This window comes from Microtus pennsylvanicus, chromosome 3 (assembly GCF_037038515.1).
Source record: "Microtus pennsylvanicus isolate mMicPen1 chromosome 3, mMicPen1.hap1, whole genome shotgun sequence".
In the NCBI taxonomy this organism is placed as follows: Eukaryota; Metazoa; Chordata; class Mammalia; order Rodentia; family Cricetidae; genus Microtus; species Microtus pennsylvanicus.
The window spans coordinates 117,591,965-117,608,319 of NC_134581.1; the positions used below are offsets into that span (position 1 = coordinate 117,591,965).

The following is a 16,355-nucleotide window of genomic DNA, read 5'->3' on the forward strand; positions in this document are numbered from 1 at the left end:
ACACTCTGGTGCTATGTTCCAGGAGATCCACTCAGTTACCTGTCTGTGCTAAGGCACAGCTCTCTTGAAAGGGAGCATGACTTGGAGGAGCCAAGGATGGGAGCAGTCTGTTGCATGTCTACATCTCCTGCTTCACTTTTATACAAAATAAAGGGGGCATTCTTTCCTTTATTAAACAATCCATGGAGTCAGTGGGACAAAATCAACTAAGGAAATGTTGGTGTGGTTTATACATGTGCCACGTAATTTAGACCACAGAAGCCAATCTAGCAGCAAGGAGGCACAGGTTTCAAAACTGTGTCCAAAGAACATTTTTATGGACAGAAAGAAAAATATTTAAGATGGGGGGGTTGCCAGGGATTAAACCCAGGACCTTGCATATTCCAGGCAAGCATTCTAAGAATGAGTTGTATCTCTAGCCAGTTTTGTATTTTTTATTACATACATTTATTTATTCCATGTGTTTCCACACGCATGTGCCACAGTACACATGTATAGGTCAGAACAACTTGCAGGAGCCACTTCTCCCTTCTGCCATGTTGGGCCCAGGACCAAAGCTGGGCACTCAGGCTTGGGGGCAGCACCTTGACCTTTGCACCATTTGGCAGCCCTGTGTTTTTATTTTGAAATAGGTTATCACTAAGCTGCCCAGTCAGACCTGTATGTCTCTGTGGCCCAAATAAGCCTTGGCTTTGCTATCTTATTGCCTTAACCACTAGGATAGTTGGAGTACATGCCTGAGCCATGAGGCCTGGCTTACTTTGACATCTTTATTGTTGTCTGACTGCCAAATGTAGATACCTGATAGCTCAAGCATGTCCCCAGCTCCTGTTGGCATCACATGCACACTGTTTGCAACAATGGTCATTCTCTCATGGGTTTGTAAAAGACATCCTACAACATGACTACTCTGCACGGACAATCATCACAAGGACAAATTATTTATATGGAGGGTGTCTTTCTGACCAGAGATCAATTAACTATACAATGAGGCATTTTAAAAAAACACAAAAAATAAACAAAAATATAACAACTACTTTCGAGGAAAGGGCATATTCTCCTTTTCCTGACTGATATGGAAGACTCAGGGCCAGTAGATCGTGAAAGTCTCTTTACCTTTAGATAGCATTTGTAAACTCTACCAACAAAAGGGATCATTAATTTTTATTACTTCTTTTAAATCCACTTCAAGTAATTACTTTATAAATGATTAAATCTTCCAAGTACTAATTATCCATTAATAAATTTACTTAAAAGAATTAAATAACTCCATTACTTACCTGGAGGAGAAGAGAGATGACGAACAGGTCTTGCTGGTTGAAGCGGTTTGCCAATCAACTTCTTGGTTTCCATTGTCATAAAGACCTTGAGGTTCCATACTTTAATGGGTAAAAACACATTTTCATCTTTTAGACAAAATAATAAAGACCATTTAGACCTTTTTTATGTATGCAAACAACCACAATACTCATTTGAAAACATTAAAGTGAAGACACACATGAAACCCATTTAAAATATTCAACGATTGGGCCTCTGTATAGCCTTCACCACAGTTACACAATGCTTCTTTCAGAAGTTTTCCTCCTTCAGCTTATGTGGCTCTATTATTGTGTATTGTTTCCTGTGTCTTTGGCTGCCTCTTCTAACTACATTAACTGATCCCTCTTCTGTTCTTCAATTACAAATTTCAGGATGACTAACTTTAGCTCTAGTCCTTTTTAGCTAGCACATCAATGTTCATGTCTACAGCTATCCACAGACACATGAAAATACAATGTAATGTATACGTTACCCTAGCTATCCAGACACATGAAAATACAATGTAATGTATACCTTAGCCTAGCTACCCAGACACATGAAAATACGATGTAATGTATACCTTAGCCTAGTTATCCAGACACATGAAAATATGATGTAATGTGTACCTTAGCCTAGCTATCCACAGACACATGAAAATACAATGTAATGTATACGTTAGCATAGCTATCCACAGACACATGAAAATATAATGTATACCTTAGCCTAGCTATCCAGACACATGAAAATACAATGTAATGTGTACTTAGCCTTTGTGTACTAAGTGCTAGCCCCACTTCTCTTATTGTCTACTGTTATTTCCAGTTCTGCGTTATCATTGGATGTCAATTAAACATCTCCAAAAATGGAGTTAAGAGCTGTGGTATCAAAAATGTTCTTCCCCCGAATTCTTTAATCACCAACTCTCTTAAAACTCCCCTTTACTAAACACACCTTCAGTTCGGTGGCTTTAGTCACCCTGGTTGCTGTCTATTTTTCCGCCAAACAATACCTCATGTATTTTCACCTACTCTCCAATACTCTCTTAACTTCACAGCTCTGGCTATCCTTGAACTCTCTCTGTGGACCAGAATGACCTCAAACTGCCTCTGCTTTCTGAGTGCTGGGACTTAAAGGTGTGCGCCACCACTATCCACAGAAGATCTTAATTCCTCTCTCTGATCATCTTTGAAATAGATGTAAATGATCCCTACATCTGACCCTGTGATGCCAAGAATATGTCTACATTATGACATTTAGAGGACATTATACTTTTTTTATACTAGACGAAAGTGGAAAACAGGTTCTTAATGAAGAAAACTTTATTCAACTGCTATCTCCTGAAAAATATAAAATATGAATAAAGCAAACCATTCCTTGAGCAACTGGATACATACTGTCATCTTTTGAACCATGCTCCTTTTGTATACACCTAAACTTTAAACATGTGACTAGCGGTACAGGCCTGAAGGCTATAATCACTACAGGAAAATTGCAAGGCCAGAAGGCCAGCCGAAGCTACTTAACAAGATCCTGTCTGAAAAATAAAAACGTTAGAAATACCTTGGAATATATCTCAAGGTTAGACATATTGCCTACCATGTGCAAGGATCAAGATTAATTCCCCCAACATGATCAAAACAAAACAAAAATACTGCCCACCAGTTCAAAATCTTCTGCACTAATCATAATAGAAGCAGGTTACACCCGTGGCATAACCAACAGCTTATGTATGTACTATTATTATAGCTAACTCTTTACCATTCGTAGAACCCTACATGACAGTAGATAACAGCCATCTTACTTCCTAGGCTTGATGCAAACACCAAATTGTATAACTTACATAAATCATCTAGGAACACTTCTGTTACATAAGTCAGTAGAAGTTAATGTGTGTTCTCATTTTATATTTCAGGTATAGAAAGATAATGTTCACCAAAGTTCAGCTGATCAGGAAGTGATGGCTAGACTTTACCCATGCAGGGGACAACCTTGTATCCTTCTGACACTTAGGCTAAACTGTTCCAGTTATCAATAAGAAGCCTTTTACTGTTTTTACAAAACACTTCTGCAATCTCTTCCAATCCAGTACTTATTACACACATTGCAACTACCTACTAATCAGTGTTTAAAGGTCTTTGATCATATCAACTCTCTACTCCCCATCCACTCCTTAGTCCCCCACCAACTACTAGGTTCCAATTTTCCTTCCAGGAGCGCCTCTGCTGTGAGCAGCCCCTCAGTGATGGTGGATATCCTCCAAGCTGCTGAATGAACGCTACTGTTTCACATGAGAGAAATACAGTACGTCTCAGACTTTCCACACTACCTGCTACTCTTAAACCAAATGGTTATTCATCTTTCTGGGCCAAAGGCAAGGTGTTGCTATTTTCTTACAGAATATCTTCAAGTCTCAGAACATACCTTAAAGCAAAGCAGTTTTCATTAAGTCGTCAGAAGTAAAATCATAACAATCTCCTTTCCTTACCTTCTCCATTGGTTCTCACTGATTTCATCTTTTTTATAAAGTATAGCATGTAAATATATTATTACATGCTAATTTGAATGTACCATTAATTGGCTGAGGCCACAGAAACTAGAATTCAATTATCTTCTCATCTTATTATCTACAGCATAATTAGTTTTAATAAGTAAGCCAAAAAGGCTTCCTCATTGTAACTAAAGTCTCCTGACATCTTCATGGTGCACAGCTCCTAAATTCCTGTGTGCAGCCCTTGCTTAGCTTTATACCAAGCACCAAAAGTTAATTGTGATCATAAGTAAATGGTAATATTTCCTCAGTATGATTACCAATTACCGTTTTGTTCTAAGAGATGCTTTCTCTTATTTAAAGGTCTGGAGATACTTCAGAATTACAGTAATAAGTATACTTCCTCTGTGTTAGCCATGCTAACTCACCTCAGAGTTAATTTTTCCTGACGTGTGGGGATGAGCCAACCAGCACCCGTGTCGGTGCCTGCCTTGCTTCCTTATGTTAACTGGTGCTGACTTAACACAGCAAGGAGCTTTCTGAACAAACCAATGCTACATTTGTTCATGATACAACACTGATATACCAGGAAGAAAAAAAAAGCCCTCAAATATTTGACTGTTTTCCATATGGAATATTTAAAATAAAGGAAAAGTCATCTAATGTGTAATATGAATTAACTATAATACATGTTTCTTTACTTAATGGTTATCCTAACAATTTTTGATGCGAACCCCAATACCATACAGCAACTGTCCTCCCTGTTTCCATATGAAACTAGTGAATTGGGACACAAAAGAAGAGAAGACCTTGGCACACAGCTCCTTGTTTTCCATTGCTCAGCTGAAACTGAGGGACGGTCTCCTCCAGCTGCTGAGCAAGGCAAATCCCTAGTATTCACACTGGTCAATTCCAAGAGTTGGAGTTACATTTGCAAAACAATAAACAGAAGCTGAAAGCTCTTTTGGGGCCACCTCCCTTTCAGTGGGCAGAGGAAGAGAGTATCCAGGACTTCCCATTTGTAAATTCACATCAGTCAAGAAATTAGACAATGCAGGTACCCACAGACTTTTTATGTTTTCTTTTAAAACCAAACTCTGCTTGCACAGAAACCCTGACACGGTAGTGGACGAGTTAGAAATCAGGGTGCAAAGTTCACACCACCATCATTTCCTAGAGGACCTGAGCTACAGACGCTAATCAAACTGTAATCCAAATCTCCATTTAGTTAAAATAACAGGTTAGCTGAACTAGTTAGTTTTTATGCCTGTGTCATGGGAAAGCCTGACCATTTCCCTGACGCTGCCAGTGTCGCCCAGAGCACTCCTCAACTTTCACAAAGGACAGAAGCTGCCAAAGAAATGGCCTCACTGCTATCAATGAGGAGCACCGAGCAGGCCCATAGCAGAGTTCTCTCTTAAAATGCAAATGTACAGTTTATGACCAAGATCTTATTTGGCATAATACCTAAAAATATTCATTCTATTAACACAGTCCTCAGAAAGTTTGCTAAACAAAGTTTCAAGTTTTGAAAACGTATCAATCATCCTGAACGACAAGGGCAGGTGAATGAATGGGTAAATTACTCTCAGGGCCGTCTGTCAGGAACCTGCAGCTTACTATCCCACTATTCCACGTGTGCCGAGGCTAAACACATCCTCGGTGTGTTTTGCTGAAGCTGTTCTCATTCTGAAATTACAAATTAACTAGAATTTTCTAAAATATAATAGATACACACATAAACTGATAAATGTGGATGCAATCTGTATAGATGTTTAAATTAGAACACCATTTCTTTAGATGTTATGACGTCCTAAACACCTTACAAATGTTACTTCATTTAACATTGAGCTATACACTAACTGTTGAAATGATTAGTCCCGCCTTACAGGTGGGAAACATGGGGTTCAGAAACCCCATCTACATAGTGTAAATTTGACCACAAAGTTCATCCGTCTCTAAACTTGCTTACTTGTTCAGACATCTGACTCCACTGTCATAAGCAAGTATTCTATGTGTTGATGAAAACCTTAACTGGAGAAGGCACATTTATGTATAATGCCTTGGTGGATAGATTGTAGACGCTAACACTTTCCATTTCCTCAATTTACATTTTTTTTAGATTATTTAGAATACTTTTTTCATAGTAATGATAATTCAGTGTTTAAGATAAATAGGGCTGGGTAGGTAGCCCCATCACGTACGAAACACTGGGTTTGGTCCCCAGCCCTGCATAAAGCCTGGTATGATGGCTCACACCTGTAATCCCAGCACTGGGGATCAGGAATTTAAGCCCACCCTGGGCTTCTAAGTGAATTAGAGGTCAGCCAGGGCTAGACACACTAAGTACTAAAATTAAAATCTCCCTTTTAAATTCTGGGCTTCTTGGGGCAAAGGATGTAACCCGGTGGAAAAGCGCGACCCTAGGATATGTGAGGTCTTCGGTTCTCTTCTCAGCACTGCCAAAATACAGATGCGGAGTTCTAGTATAATTTAAAAAACAACATCACTTTTATTTACTTTCCGTATATTTCCCACTTGAAAACTCGTTAAGATTTAAACTCAACTTCCTGCTTCAAAATTCTACACTTCAAAGTATTCCTTAAAATTAAACGCTGCTTGTTAAGAAGACAACCAGTCCTGATAAGAATAATAAACGAAAAGTAACAAAATAAATACGAACGGGAGATAGTCTATTACTAGGTAGTCAAAAGAATTTCATATTCCATACATCTACTTAGCCTGTTCTGTTTTTCAAAACTCAAAAAACATATCCAACAGCATCAACACGTAGCATATTTTTTTCACCTTGACTAAAAATTCCGGGGAGTGGGGGCCTAGAAAGAGTTTTTTGTTGTTGTTGGGTTTTTTTTTTTAGTTTTATCTGTTTTAACATCTTTCGATAAAAGACACAGTTTAACGATTCGCTGAGACAAGCTGCCCAGGCAACAGGTGGGTGGCGAGCAGTCTGGACCTTCTCCCTAGCTAGCCCCAGCGGGCCAGCGGGCCAGCGGGCGAGCGCGGAGCCGCCAGGGGGTTCGGTGCCTCCGCTCGCCCTGCCCGCTCGCCCCGCAGTGCCCGCCGCCCACTCGGCGCCGGCCGCCCCTCACCTACCGCCTCAAGACCCGGGAGGGTTTCCGGCGCGGCGTCGCGGCGCTCAGCCCAGACACGGCGGCCACGGCCGAGCGCCCGGCTGCCGTCGGAGAACGGCTCCCGCCGCGCGTCGCCTCGCGGCTTAAGTCGGCGGCGCAGCGGGCGGGGGGCGGGGCGGGGCGGGGGCGGGGTCCGGGCGGGCAGGGCCCCGGGGCCGGGACCGTTAAACCGGCGGCACGCGGCGGGCCAGGCCCCTGGGGCGGCGCGCGATCGATGCGCGCAGGGCGAGCGGCGACCCCGAGCAGGTGCAGGCCCCCGGCGGGGCGCGCCCGCTTGGTCACCCGGGGACGCGGTCTGCGCTGCGCGGAGTCCCAGGGTGGGAGCCAGGCCGCCCCTGCAGCCAAGCTGGCTGTGACCCGAGCTCTGCAGCCGGCACCCAAAGCCTTTTTTCTGACCTGGTAGGTCTGGATTCCAGCTATCCACCAGGATCGTGTCCATCCAGCCGGAATACAAATGCTCACCGTATTCCTTTTCTGTTGTCGTGACCCCCAAAAGTGGCAAAAACTAAAAGGCGGGTCTCTTTGGACTCCCAGCATGAGGGTATAGTCTGTCATGGTGAAGACATGAGGTAGCGTGGCGGGAGCATGAGGTAGCTGCTCCTATTCCATCTATTGTCAAAGGCAGAGGTGACTTTCGGTGCCCAGCGCTCTTCGCCCCACCCATTAAGTCCTACAAGCCCAATGCGCTTACAGCTCCTTTTCTACCTCAACCCAGTCTAGAAATTCCCTCACGGCGTGCTGTGAGGTTTGTTGCCTAGACGATTGTAGATCTAATAGAGTTGACAATATCACCCTCAGCAGATTACAGTCCTGTAAAAGATCAAGATTAGTTCAGGAAACTGTTGACTCCAAATCCATTATTTCCCACCTTCGTTTTCATTCTCTTGTGAAATATTTCTCACTGTCGTCTCAGGCTGTCCATAGACCTGCGCTGATGGACACAGTGTGAGTGTGTGTGTGTGTGTGTGTGTGTGTGTGTGTGTGTGTGTGTGTGTGTGTGTGTGTGTGTCCGCGCCCTCACAGGACTTGACATAAGCAACACCTGAGAGGAGCCAGGTTAAGTCCTGGAATAGTTAGGTCCGGAGTATAGGAGAGCGACGCCCGAGTTCTACAGTGATACGTGGCTTACCATTTGAAAAGATAAATCTGTGACATTTCTGTTTTGGATATTATTTTTCTACCTTTCTTTCTTTTTAAAAACAAGCTTTTCTCATTTTACATGACAGTCCCAGTTCCCTCTCCCTCCCCTTCTCCCCCCCCCACTTTTCTCCTACCCCACCTCCCATCCACTCCTCAGAGAGGATTAGGCTTCCCATGGGGAGTCAATAAAGTCTAGCACATTGCTTTGAGGCAGGACCAAGGCCCTCCCTACTTCATCTAGGCTGAGAAAGGTATCCCTTCATAGGAATGGGCTCCAAAAAGCCTGCTCAAACACTAGGTGTAGGGCAAAGGGCCTGCCAAAGAAACCCACCCTGGCTCTGAGACCACCGCCAGCGAAAGAAATATTTTAGCCCCAAACCCACTTTGGCTCGAGAATTCGAGACAGTAAAAGAATATGCCCTGTTCCCAAAACTAGAGCCAAAAAGCTAAAACAGGCTAGTGAAAGAAACACAATCTGGCCCTGAAATCAGCCATCTCTGCCCCTGACCAACTAAACTAACCTCTTAGACTCCATGGAAAAACTCTGCCCCTAAGAAGCCCTGTATAAATCCTGTGCCTGTTCTGTTTGCTGCTGTCTTCCACCCTGAGAGAGGCAGCCACTCCTGGATTCTTCCCTCCCAATAAATCTCTCTCGAATGAGGTTTGTGTGAAGAACTTTTTTCGCCTGAACAGAGCAGAGTCGTGCAGGGCTGTAAACACTTCCTCTGGGGAAATCTAGCCATGTGAGTTGTTACAACTTTGTTGGGGAAGCCAGAGATAGAGGATTGGAGCCCAGTGGGGCTGTAAGTTTGGCTGGGGAAATCTTCCCCTAGCAGAGCGGAGTTCCTGGGGCCCTGGAGTCGAACTGTAACAACTTCGGTAGGGAACCAAGCAGAGCTGTGACTTTGAGGGCTGTAAGCTGCTATGCTTACTGTGACCTGTGCTGATTACTGCCTCCCAACTGCCAGAATACTCCACCCAAGCTGTAACACTCAGTATTCCCCAGCTCCCAACTGCCAGAATACTTTCCCATCTGAACTACAGTGCTTATACTAGGGACAAATCCTGGCCCCTCTGCCAGTGGCTCCCCAGCCACACAGCTGTCACCCACATTTACAGGGACTAATTTGGACCTATGCAGGTTCTCCTGCTGTCAGTCCAGAGTCAGCGCCCACGAGCACAGGTCAGGTGTTTCTGTGGGTTCCCCATCATGGTCTTGACCCCTTTGCTCATAAAACTCTTGTTTTAGAAATTTAACTATGTAAAGATGTGTTAACATTAGTTTATGCTGTGGACTATTTAACTATGTATAGATGTGTTACATTAGTTTATGCTGTGGACTATTTAACTATGTAAAGATGTGTTACATTAGTTTATGCTGTGGACTATTTAACTATGTAAAGATGTGTTACAGTTGTTTATGCTGTGGAATATTTAACTGTGTAAAGATGTGTTGCGTTTGTTTATGCTGTGGAATATTACTTTAACTGTGCAAACATGTGCTACATTTTTATGCTGCATTTATTTAACAGCATAAGATTTGTTTATGCTGCATTTGTTTGATGTTGAAAAGATGTATTGCTGTTTTACCTTGCTTGCCTAAGACACCAGACTGGCCTAATAAAGAGCTGAATGGCCACTGGCTAGGCAGAAAAAGGATAGGCAGGGCCGGCAGTCAGAATAAGTAGGAGAAATCTAGGCTCAAGGGAACAAGACGAAGAAGAGAACAAGGGAAACCATTTTCACATAAAACTAAGATCAGGAATTTATGGAAAGATTAATTTTTAAATTCCACTAAGAGACTCCTGAATTTTTTATAATTAATAAAAATGAGCCATGCAATGCTGTGGACCCTTAGAAACCCTTATTGCTTCAGCACGAGAGATAAACATCTATAGTCTAACATTCAAATATCCACCATGAAACTTAGACAATAAACAGATGGCTCCAACTAAATGAGCAAAGTTCAGTTTTGTCCCGAGTTTGAACGAGCCAGGTACGGAGGCACAGACCTATAATCTGAACATTTAAGAGGCTGAAGCAAGATGACCCTGAGTTTGAGCCCAGCTGGGGCTGCAAAGTGAGATTCTGTCTCCAAGAGAAACCATAGAATTGCATTGCCCTGAAATCTCAGAGCTCAAAAAGCTCACAACAGGTTTCACCAAATGTAGCAGTAGTAAAAATTAAATTACAGTAAACAGCTGTAGAACTGAAATGAAATTTCAATAATTTTTAAAAAATGTTTGCAAGGGCTATCAAATTTTGTTCATATTAAAGTAATGTTACCAGAATATTGTTGCAAATGATAAATATGCATACATATGATAAAGGGAATGGAAGGGAATAAGATTGCTGTTCCAACAGAAGCAAAGACCTGTGAGTCTAGAGCCAGAGACTTAAGCCATGGGCTGAGGACCCACACAGTCTCACACAGACTTGAAAACAAGTGACAGCAATGGAAGGTTTTCTAACGCACCATGGCCAAAAACCCCTTCTAACGGAGCATACCCTGAGGCATATCTGCTGGGACTCGGCCATGTTGAATACGTAACTTTATGTTAGCCTTAGCACTGAACACACAGCAAGTGCACGCCACACTCTGCATGTCCTCAAGCCACATGTCCATGTAGTATGCTTTGAGTTGTATTCTTTTAACATATGGAAAAGCTCCCGGCTTTGGGGGCTGGAGAGACGGTTCAGCAGTTAATGTGCTCTGCTTTTGCAGGTGACCCGGCTCAGTTCCCATCACCCACCACCCACAGCAGCGATTCACAGTTGCCAGCGTCTCCAGATCCGTATCTGACGCTTCTGGCACTCATATGCACAAGTCTATACACAAACAAACACATACACATAAAAGTAATATTAAAGTTTTCTGTTCTTATGTAAACAATAGTTGGACTGCAGAAAACAAAGACTTTTTAATATTTTCCTACTACCATTCCTCAACATGTATCATATTCGTATATTGTAATCTACTGCATTATATATCTGATTTTCAGTTTTAAGTTGCTGAGTCAAGTTGCATAGATTATTCACAGACTAGGGAGGTGACTTAGTAGTCAAAAGCTCATGTTTGGTAAAAACTACGGTTACATAGAAGCCAGGAGTTGCCAAGGGCTCTTTAACCTCTGCACAGGGTGGTGGTGGGGTAGAAGACGCCTGGCACTAGCTGGCTCTTAACCAAAAAATACAGTGGGAGGCCCTTTCTCAAAGGGTAAGGTGGGGAATGAGAGAGCAAGACACCGGACACCATTCTCTCCTGTGTAGAGGGGTCCACACACCTGTATACGTGCACACCACACACACATACAAATCAACATTTTGTCTTCATATTAGGACAAAATTGACATTATTTGAGAAGACTCTAAACATACTTCCACCATGCTGGAGCATATATTTGGGAAAGCAGCATTCTGCTATCAGTATTGACAATTATAGAGTCAAATCAGCTGAAATCCTGAGTGTTCTCTGCCATGCACTAACAAATATCCAAGTTTTTTTATGCAAAAATAAGCCCATCGATCTCATTCATATGTAAATTTTCTTTATTTATTCATTAATACATGGTAAGTTTTTATGCGCACCAAAATCAAACTTTTCATATTTTATTGTTTTATTTGTATGTCTATTTTATATGTCTATATATTGTGTCATGAAAGCCTCTCAGGAGAAAAGGATTCATGAGTGGAAAACTGTGAGAGGCGCCGGTCTAGACCACAACACAACTAGAGCACCCACAGACGACTGGAGCACCCACAGCACCCACAGACGACTGGAGCACCCACAGACCACCGGAGCACCCACAGACGACCGGAGCACCCACAGACAACTGGAGCACCCACAGACGACCGGAGCACCCACAGATGACCGGAGCACCCACAGACGACCGGAGCACCCACAGACGACCGGAGCACCCACAGACGACCGGAGCACCCACAGACGACCGGAGCACCCACAGACGACCGGAGCACCCACAGATGACTAGAGCACCCACACACGACTAGAGCACCCACAGACGACTAGAGCACCCACAGACGACTGGAGCACCCACAGACGACTGGAGCACCCACAGACGATTGGAGCACCCACAGACGACTGGAGCACCCACAGACGACTGGAGCACCCACAGACGACTGGAGCACCCACAGAGACTGGAGCACCCACAGACGACTGGAGCACCCACAGACGATTGGAGCACCCACAGACGACTGGAGCACCCACAGACGACTGGAGCACCCACAGATGACTGGAGCACCCACAGACGACTGGAGCACCCACAGATGACTGGAGCACTCACAGACGACTGGAGCACCCACAGACGACTGGAGCACCCACAGACGACTGGAGCACCCACAGCACCCACAGATGACTGGAGCACCCACAGCACCCACAGACGACTAGAGCACCCACAGATGACTGGAGCACCCACAGACGACTAGAGCACCCACAGATGACTAGAGCACCCACAGATGACATGGTGCCGTGTAACAAGGGCGAAAGCCACATTTGAACTCTCTACTAACTATGACGATGTGAACGGACTTGTGGATGGCAAGTGGTTGGCAGAGAGGAAGCGGGTGTGACTGAAGAGACCAGAAGAAAAGCCTTACATAGCCTCAGGAGTTCTCCACACGTGTACTATTACAGACCTAAGTCTGAAAAGTCTCTGGATTGCTCAAACGCCCAAAACCTTATACCAAAGACATATGGAAATACCAGACATCCCAAGGTATGAAGAAAATTTTATTGATACACTAGAAAACTTTGAATATTTTTAAGACTTTTTAAAATTTGTGTGTGTGTGTGTTAACTAGCACATGCATGCTCACACAGGCATGTGGGTGTCCTCAGAAGGCAGAAAGGGGTGCTGGATTCCTTCTAGCTGTAACCACAGGTGCTTATGAGTTGCTCAACCTGGGTGAGCTAGCAATCATGAGTGCTGGAAAATGAATGCCAGGCCATTAAGAGTTAATAATTGTCAGGCGTGGTGGCGCGCACCTTTAATCCCAGCACTCGGGAGGCAGAGGCAGGTGGCTATCTGAGTTCAACACCAGCCTACTCTAGAGTGAGTTCCAGGAGAGCCAAGAATGTTACACAGAGAAACCCTGTCTCAAAAACACAAAACAACGCTCTTAACCACCAAGCACTCCTTCGATTTCTTTCTACAGTTTAAATCCAAACACACAAATAGCAAAAGACCTCTAGGAATTGCTCAAAACCTCAGCATAAGCAGATTCTGTTTAGAAAGCTACCCAGTAAGCCTTGACAAATCAAGGTTCCAGGAAATGAAACCGCTGGCTGCAGGAGGCGAGCTGCCTGACCTTCATGGTCTTCAGATGCGTCCGACACAGTACAGAGAGGCAGCCTTCAAGAGTAGACTTGGTTTTGTTTTTGCACATTTTTTAAGAGTATTTCACTTCAAGTCATTCACATTTAGCAAAACATAAAGGATAAAATGTAAATTGAAAACCTTTTACAGACTCATTTTTAAGCATTTTGTACTATTCGATAACCATTTTAGCTAGCATTACAAGAATAAAACTTAGTTATATTATTTAAGGCTCAATCCACACCAGTTTTCTCAGGTTTCGACTCAGTCTTTCCATTATTTATTAAAATAAAAATATATTATAAATTAAATAATTTTAAATTGATGTATATTTCAAATTCATAGATTTTTAATTATTATTCTGGAATAACTACTTCCGTTAAACATGCCTATTAATTGTGATAAAAAGCACACAGCCCAAACATCTTTAGCTACAAAGAGAAGCACAGTAAAAATCACATTCAGTAACTGGGCAATGGCAGCGCACGCCTTTAATGCCAGCATTTGGGATGAGGCAGGCGGATGTCTGAGTTTGAGGCCAGCCTGGTCTAACGAGAGAGATCAAGGGCAGCTAAGGCTCTGCAGAGAAACCATGTGTTGAAACCCACTGACCACCCCCACAAAAAAAGAAATCTACAGTAGAAAACAGGTGTGCTTTGAAAGCAGCCCGACCAAAGCCAGCTGGGATTATCACTTAGCTATCTTAAACAACTCAACCCCTTCAGAGTCATGGGTATGGCGGGCATTTAATGTGTGTATACAGACACATACAGACACACATGCATATGTAACCCTCAGCACTAGGCCTTTATTGCTTCTTACACATATAGCTATGCACATGCCAGAGCTTACAAACAGTAACTGAAAATGTCGACTTTTTTGGAGCAATTATGTGGATTATGACTATGAAAATGGCCATAGCATTTCATGATGGTCTAGGCAGTCAAGAACAGCCATGCCAAAACTAAGAATATTATATTAGTTACTCAAATGCAATTAGAAGTTTTTACTTATTAGGAAATTGGGAGGAGGTTCAATCTGGTGTACAGTATTTTAAACAGAGTAATCTGGAAACATATCAGAACTACCTAGCAATGATTCTTTTGAATGCAGAACTGTCTGACAAAATCCGTCTCTGAAGGACTCTGGAAGAGCATGCCCCTGTTCTGTGTAAAAGAGAAGCTCGGTCCCCTCCTTGGCGCCTGTAAACACACAACATGTTCTGTGACATTAGCACAGCACCTGGCCCGAGTTGTTAGATTCCTTTGTTCCAAAATAACAGGGACAGTCACAAACAATGGTCAGAGATACCCAATCAGGGCTGGTGAGATGGCTCCGTGGGTAGAAACGCTTGCTGCAGAAACCAGATCACCCGACTCGATCCACAGAATAATGAAGGCAAGAATCGACTCCCAAACGTTATCCTCTGAATCCACCATATACATCAAGGCGCATGAACTAACAAACACACACAACATACACACAACAATGTAAGAGAAACTTACATTGTACACTTTGTAAGAGAAAGTATCTAATCATAGGCTCATTTCCCCTCTGAAACACAAGTGGAGTTTTCAGCAGTTTGGGCACCAGGAGACAAGTTCTTTGTGCTGTGATTCGTCACTGTGATGAGGACTTCTAAACCTAGCCACCGACACGCAGGGCACAGAGAACTGGCTGCTGCACACACAAAAGTATTGCATGAAGTCTCAAAACGTAAAACTGATAGTAAACTTGTGGTAATTCACTTAAGACTAAGCATTAATATGTATTAAAATCTCAGTGAAAATGTAACAAATATTGGTGTGATCATGCCATATTTGTCAAGAGCAAAATTTCCAACTATTAATGTAGTTAAAAAATATTTGAACCTTTTGTCTCTCACCGTCCACAGGTAACATTGTGTTGCTCCCCCTAGTGGTCGGTGTGCATACACACACTTTCCCCCAAACGGGATCAAAATGCAGGCATTACTTTGTGACTGAGTTCGCTTCATCTCTTTTGTATTTTTATTTACTTACTTGATAATTTTATTTATTTATTTGGATTTTCAAAACTAATTTTCTCTGTGTCACAGCCCTAGCTGTCCTGGAACTCTCCGTAGACCTGGCTGGCCTTGAACTCAGAAAGATCCACCCGCCTCTGCCTCCCGAGTGCTGGGATTACAGGCGTGCGCCATCATGTGAGAGGTCCCACCAACGGGGACAATCACCACCAGCGCTACTACAAAACTGCCACTAAGCAAGACGAAGGAGATTATTTTATACTGCACGTCAAGGGTGCTACCAACACCATGGCATGCAAAAGAAGTCTTGGAAAACAGTTATAAAAATAGCACAAACCAATAAAAGAACATTATAAAAGTTACATGTCTTCTTTAATATGAGTATTTCAGAGCAAGATCTCAAAGTAAATTTTAGAAATTAAATCTTATTTTTTAAGATGAATTAAACAAGGCCATTCTTGAATAATCATCTTTATTAGTGTATTTTCAAAGATACATATAATCCTGAGCTACTGCATTTATACATTTATCATTTTCTCTTTGAGGTTTACATGTATTTCACTTCAAACTTCGCGCTAAGTGCATTTGTATATTAACCAGGAACATAAATGACTCAAAATATTAGTCGTGTCCCTCGGAACCACCTACTAATTTACTCAGGTCACTCAATTGTCTGATCAAGAATTTGAAAGAGTTTAAGCCATTAACTCTCAAATAATTACATCGAGGCTGCACATGTGGGCAGTGCACGAGCTGACTCCACAGACCCCCGGGTGAATCTTAGAAAGCCGTGAAGCTCGTTACCTCTGATCCATTTCCTGGAGTAAGCTGACTCATTCCTTATCTGGTCAGCTGAGAGACAGTAAGAGAATCTTTAACTTTAGTGTTTCAGCTAAGGCAAGATGCCATAGGTTCTCTGCACAGGGAAGCGGGCACACA

General features: G+C 42.9%; 1 protein-coding gene across 1 annotated transcript in view; it reads right to left on the reverse strand.

Moving 5' to 3' along the window:
* The window catches only part of C3H8orf88 (chromosome 3 C8orf88 homolog), a 26,845-nt gene extending 19,831 nt beyond the window's left edge, over nucleotides 1-7,014 (reverse strand). Inside the window, exons 1-2 of the mRNA XM_075966929.1 lie at nucleotides 6,902-7,014; nucleotides 1,281-1,379 (exon numbers count right to left, since the gene is read on the reverse strand). Of these exons, the coding sequence (XP_075823044.1) occupies nucleotides 1,281-1,359 (79 nt within the window). The 5' untranslated portion in view covers nucleotides 1,360-1,379; nucleotides 6,902-7,014. The remainder of the gene's footprint in view (nucleotides 1-1,280; nucleotides 1,380-6,901) is intronic.
* Nucleotides 7,015-16,355: the final 9,341 nt, after the last annotated feature.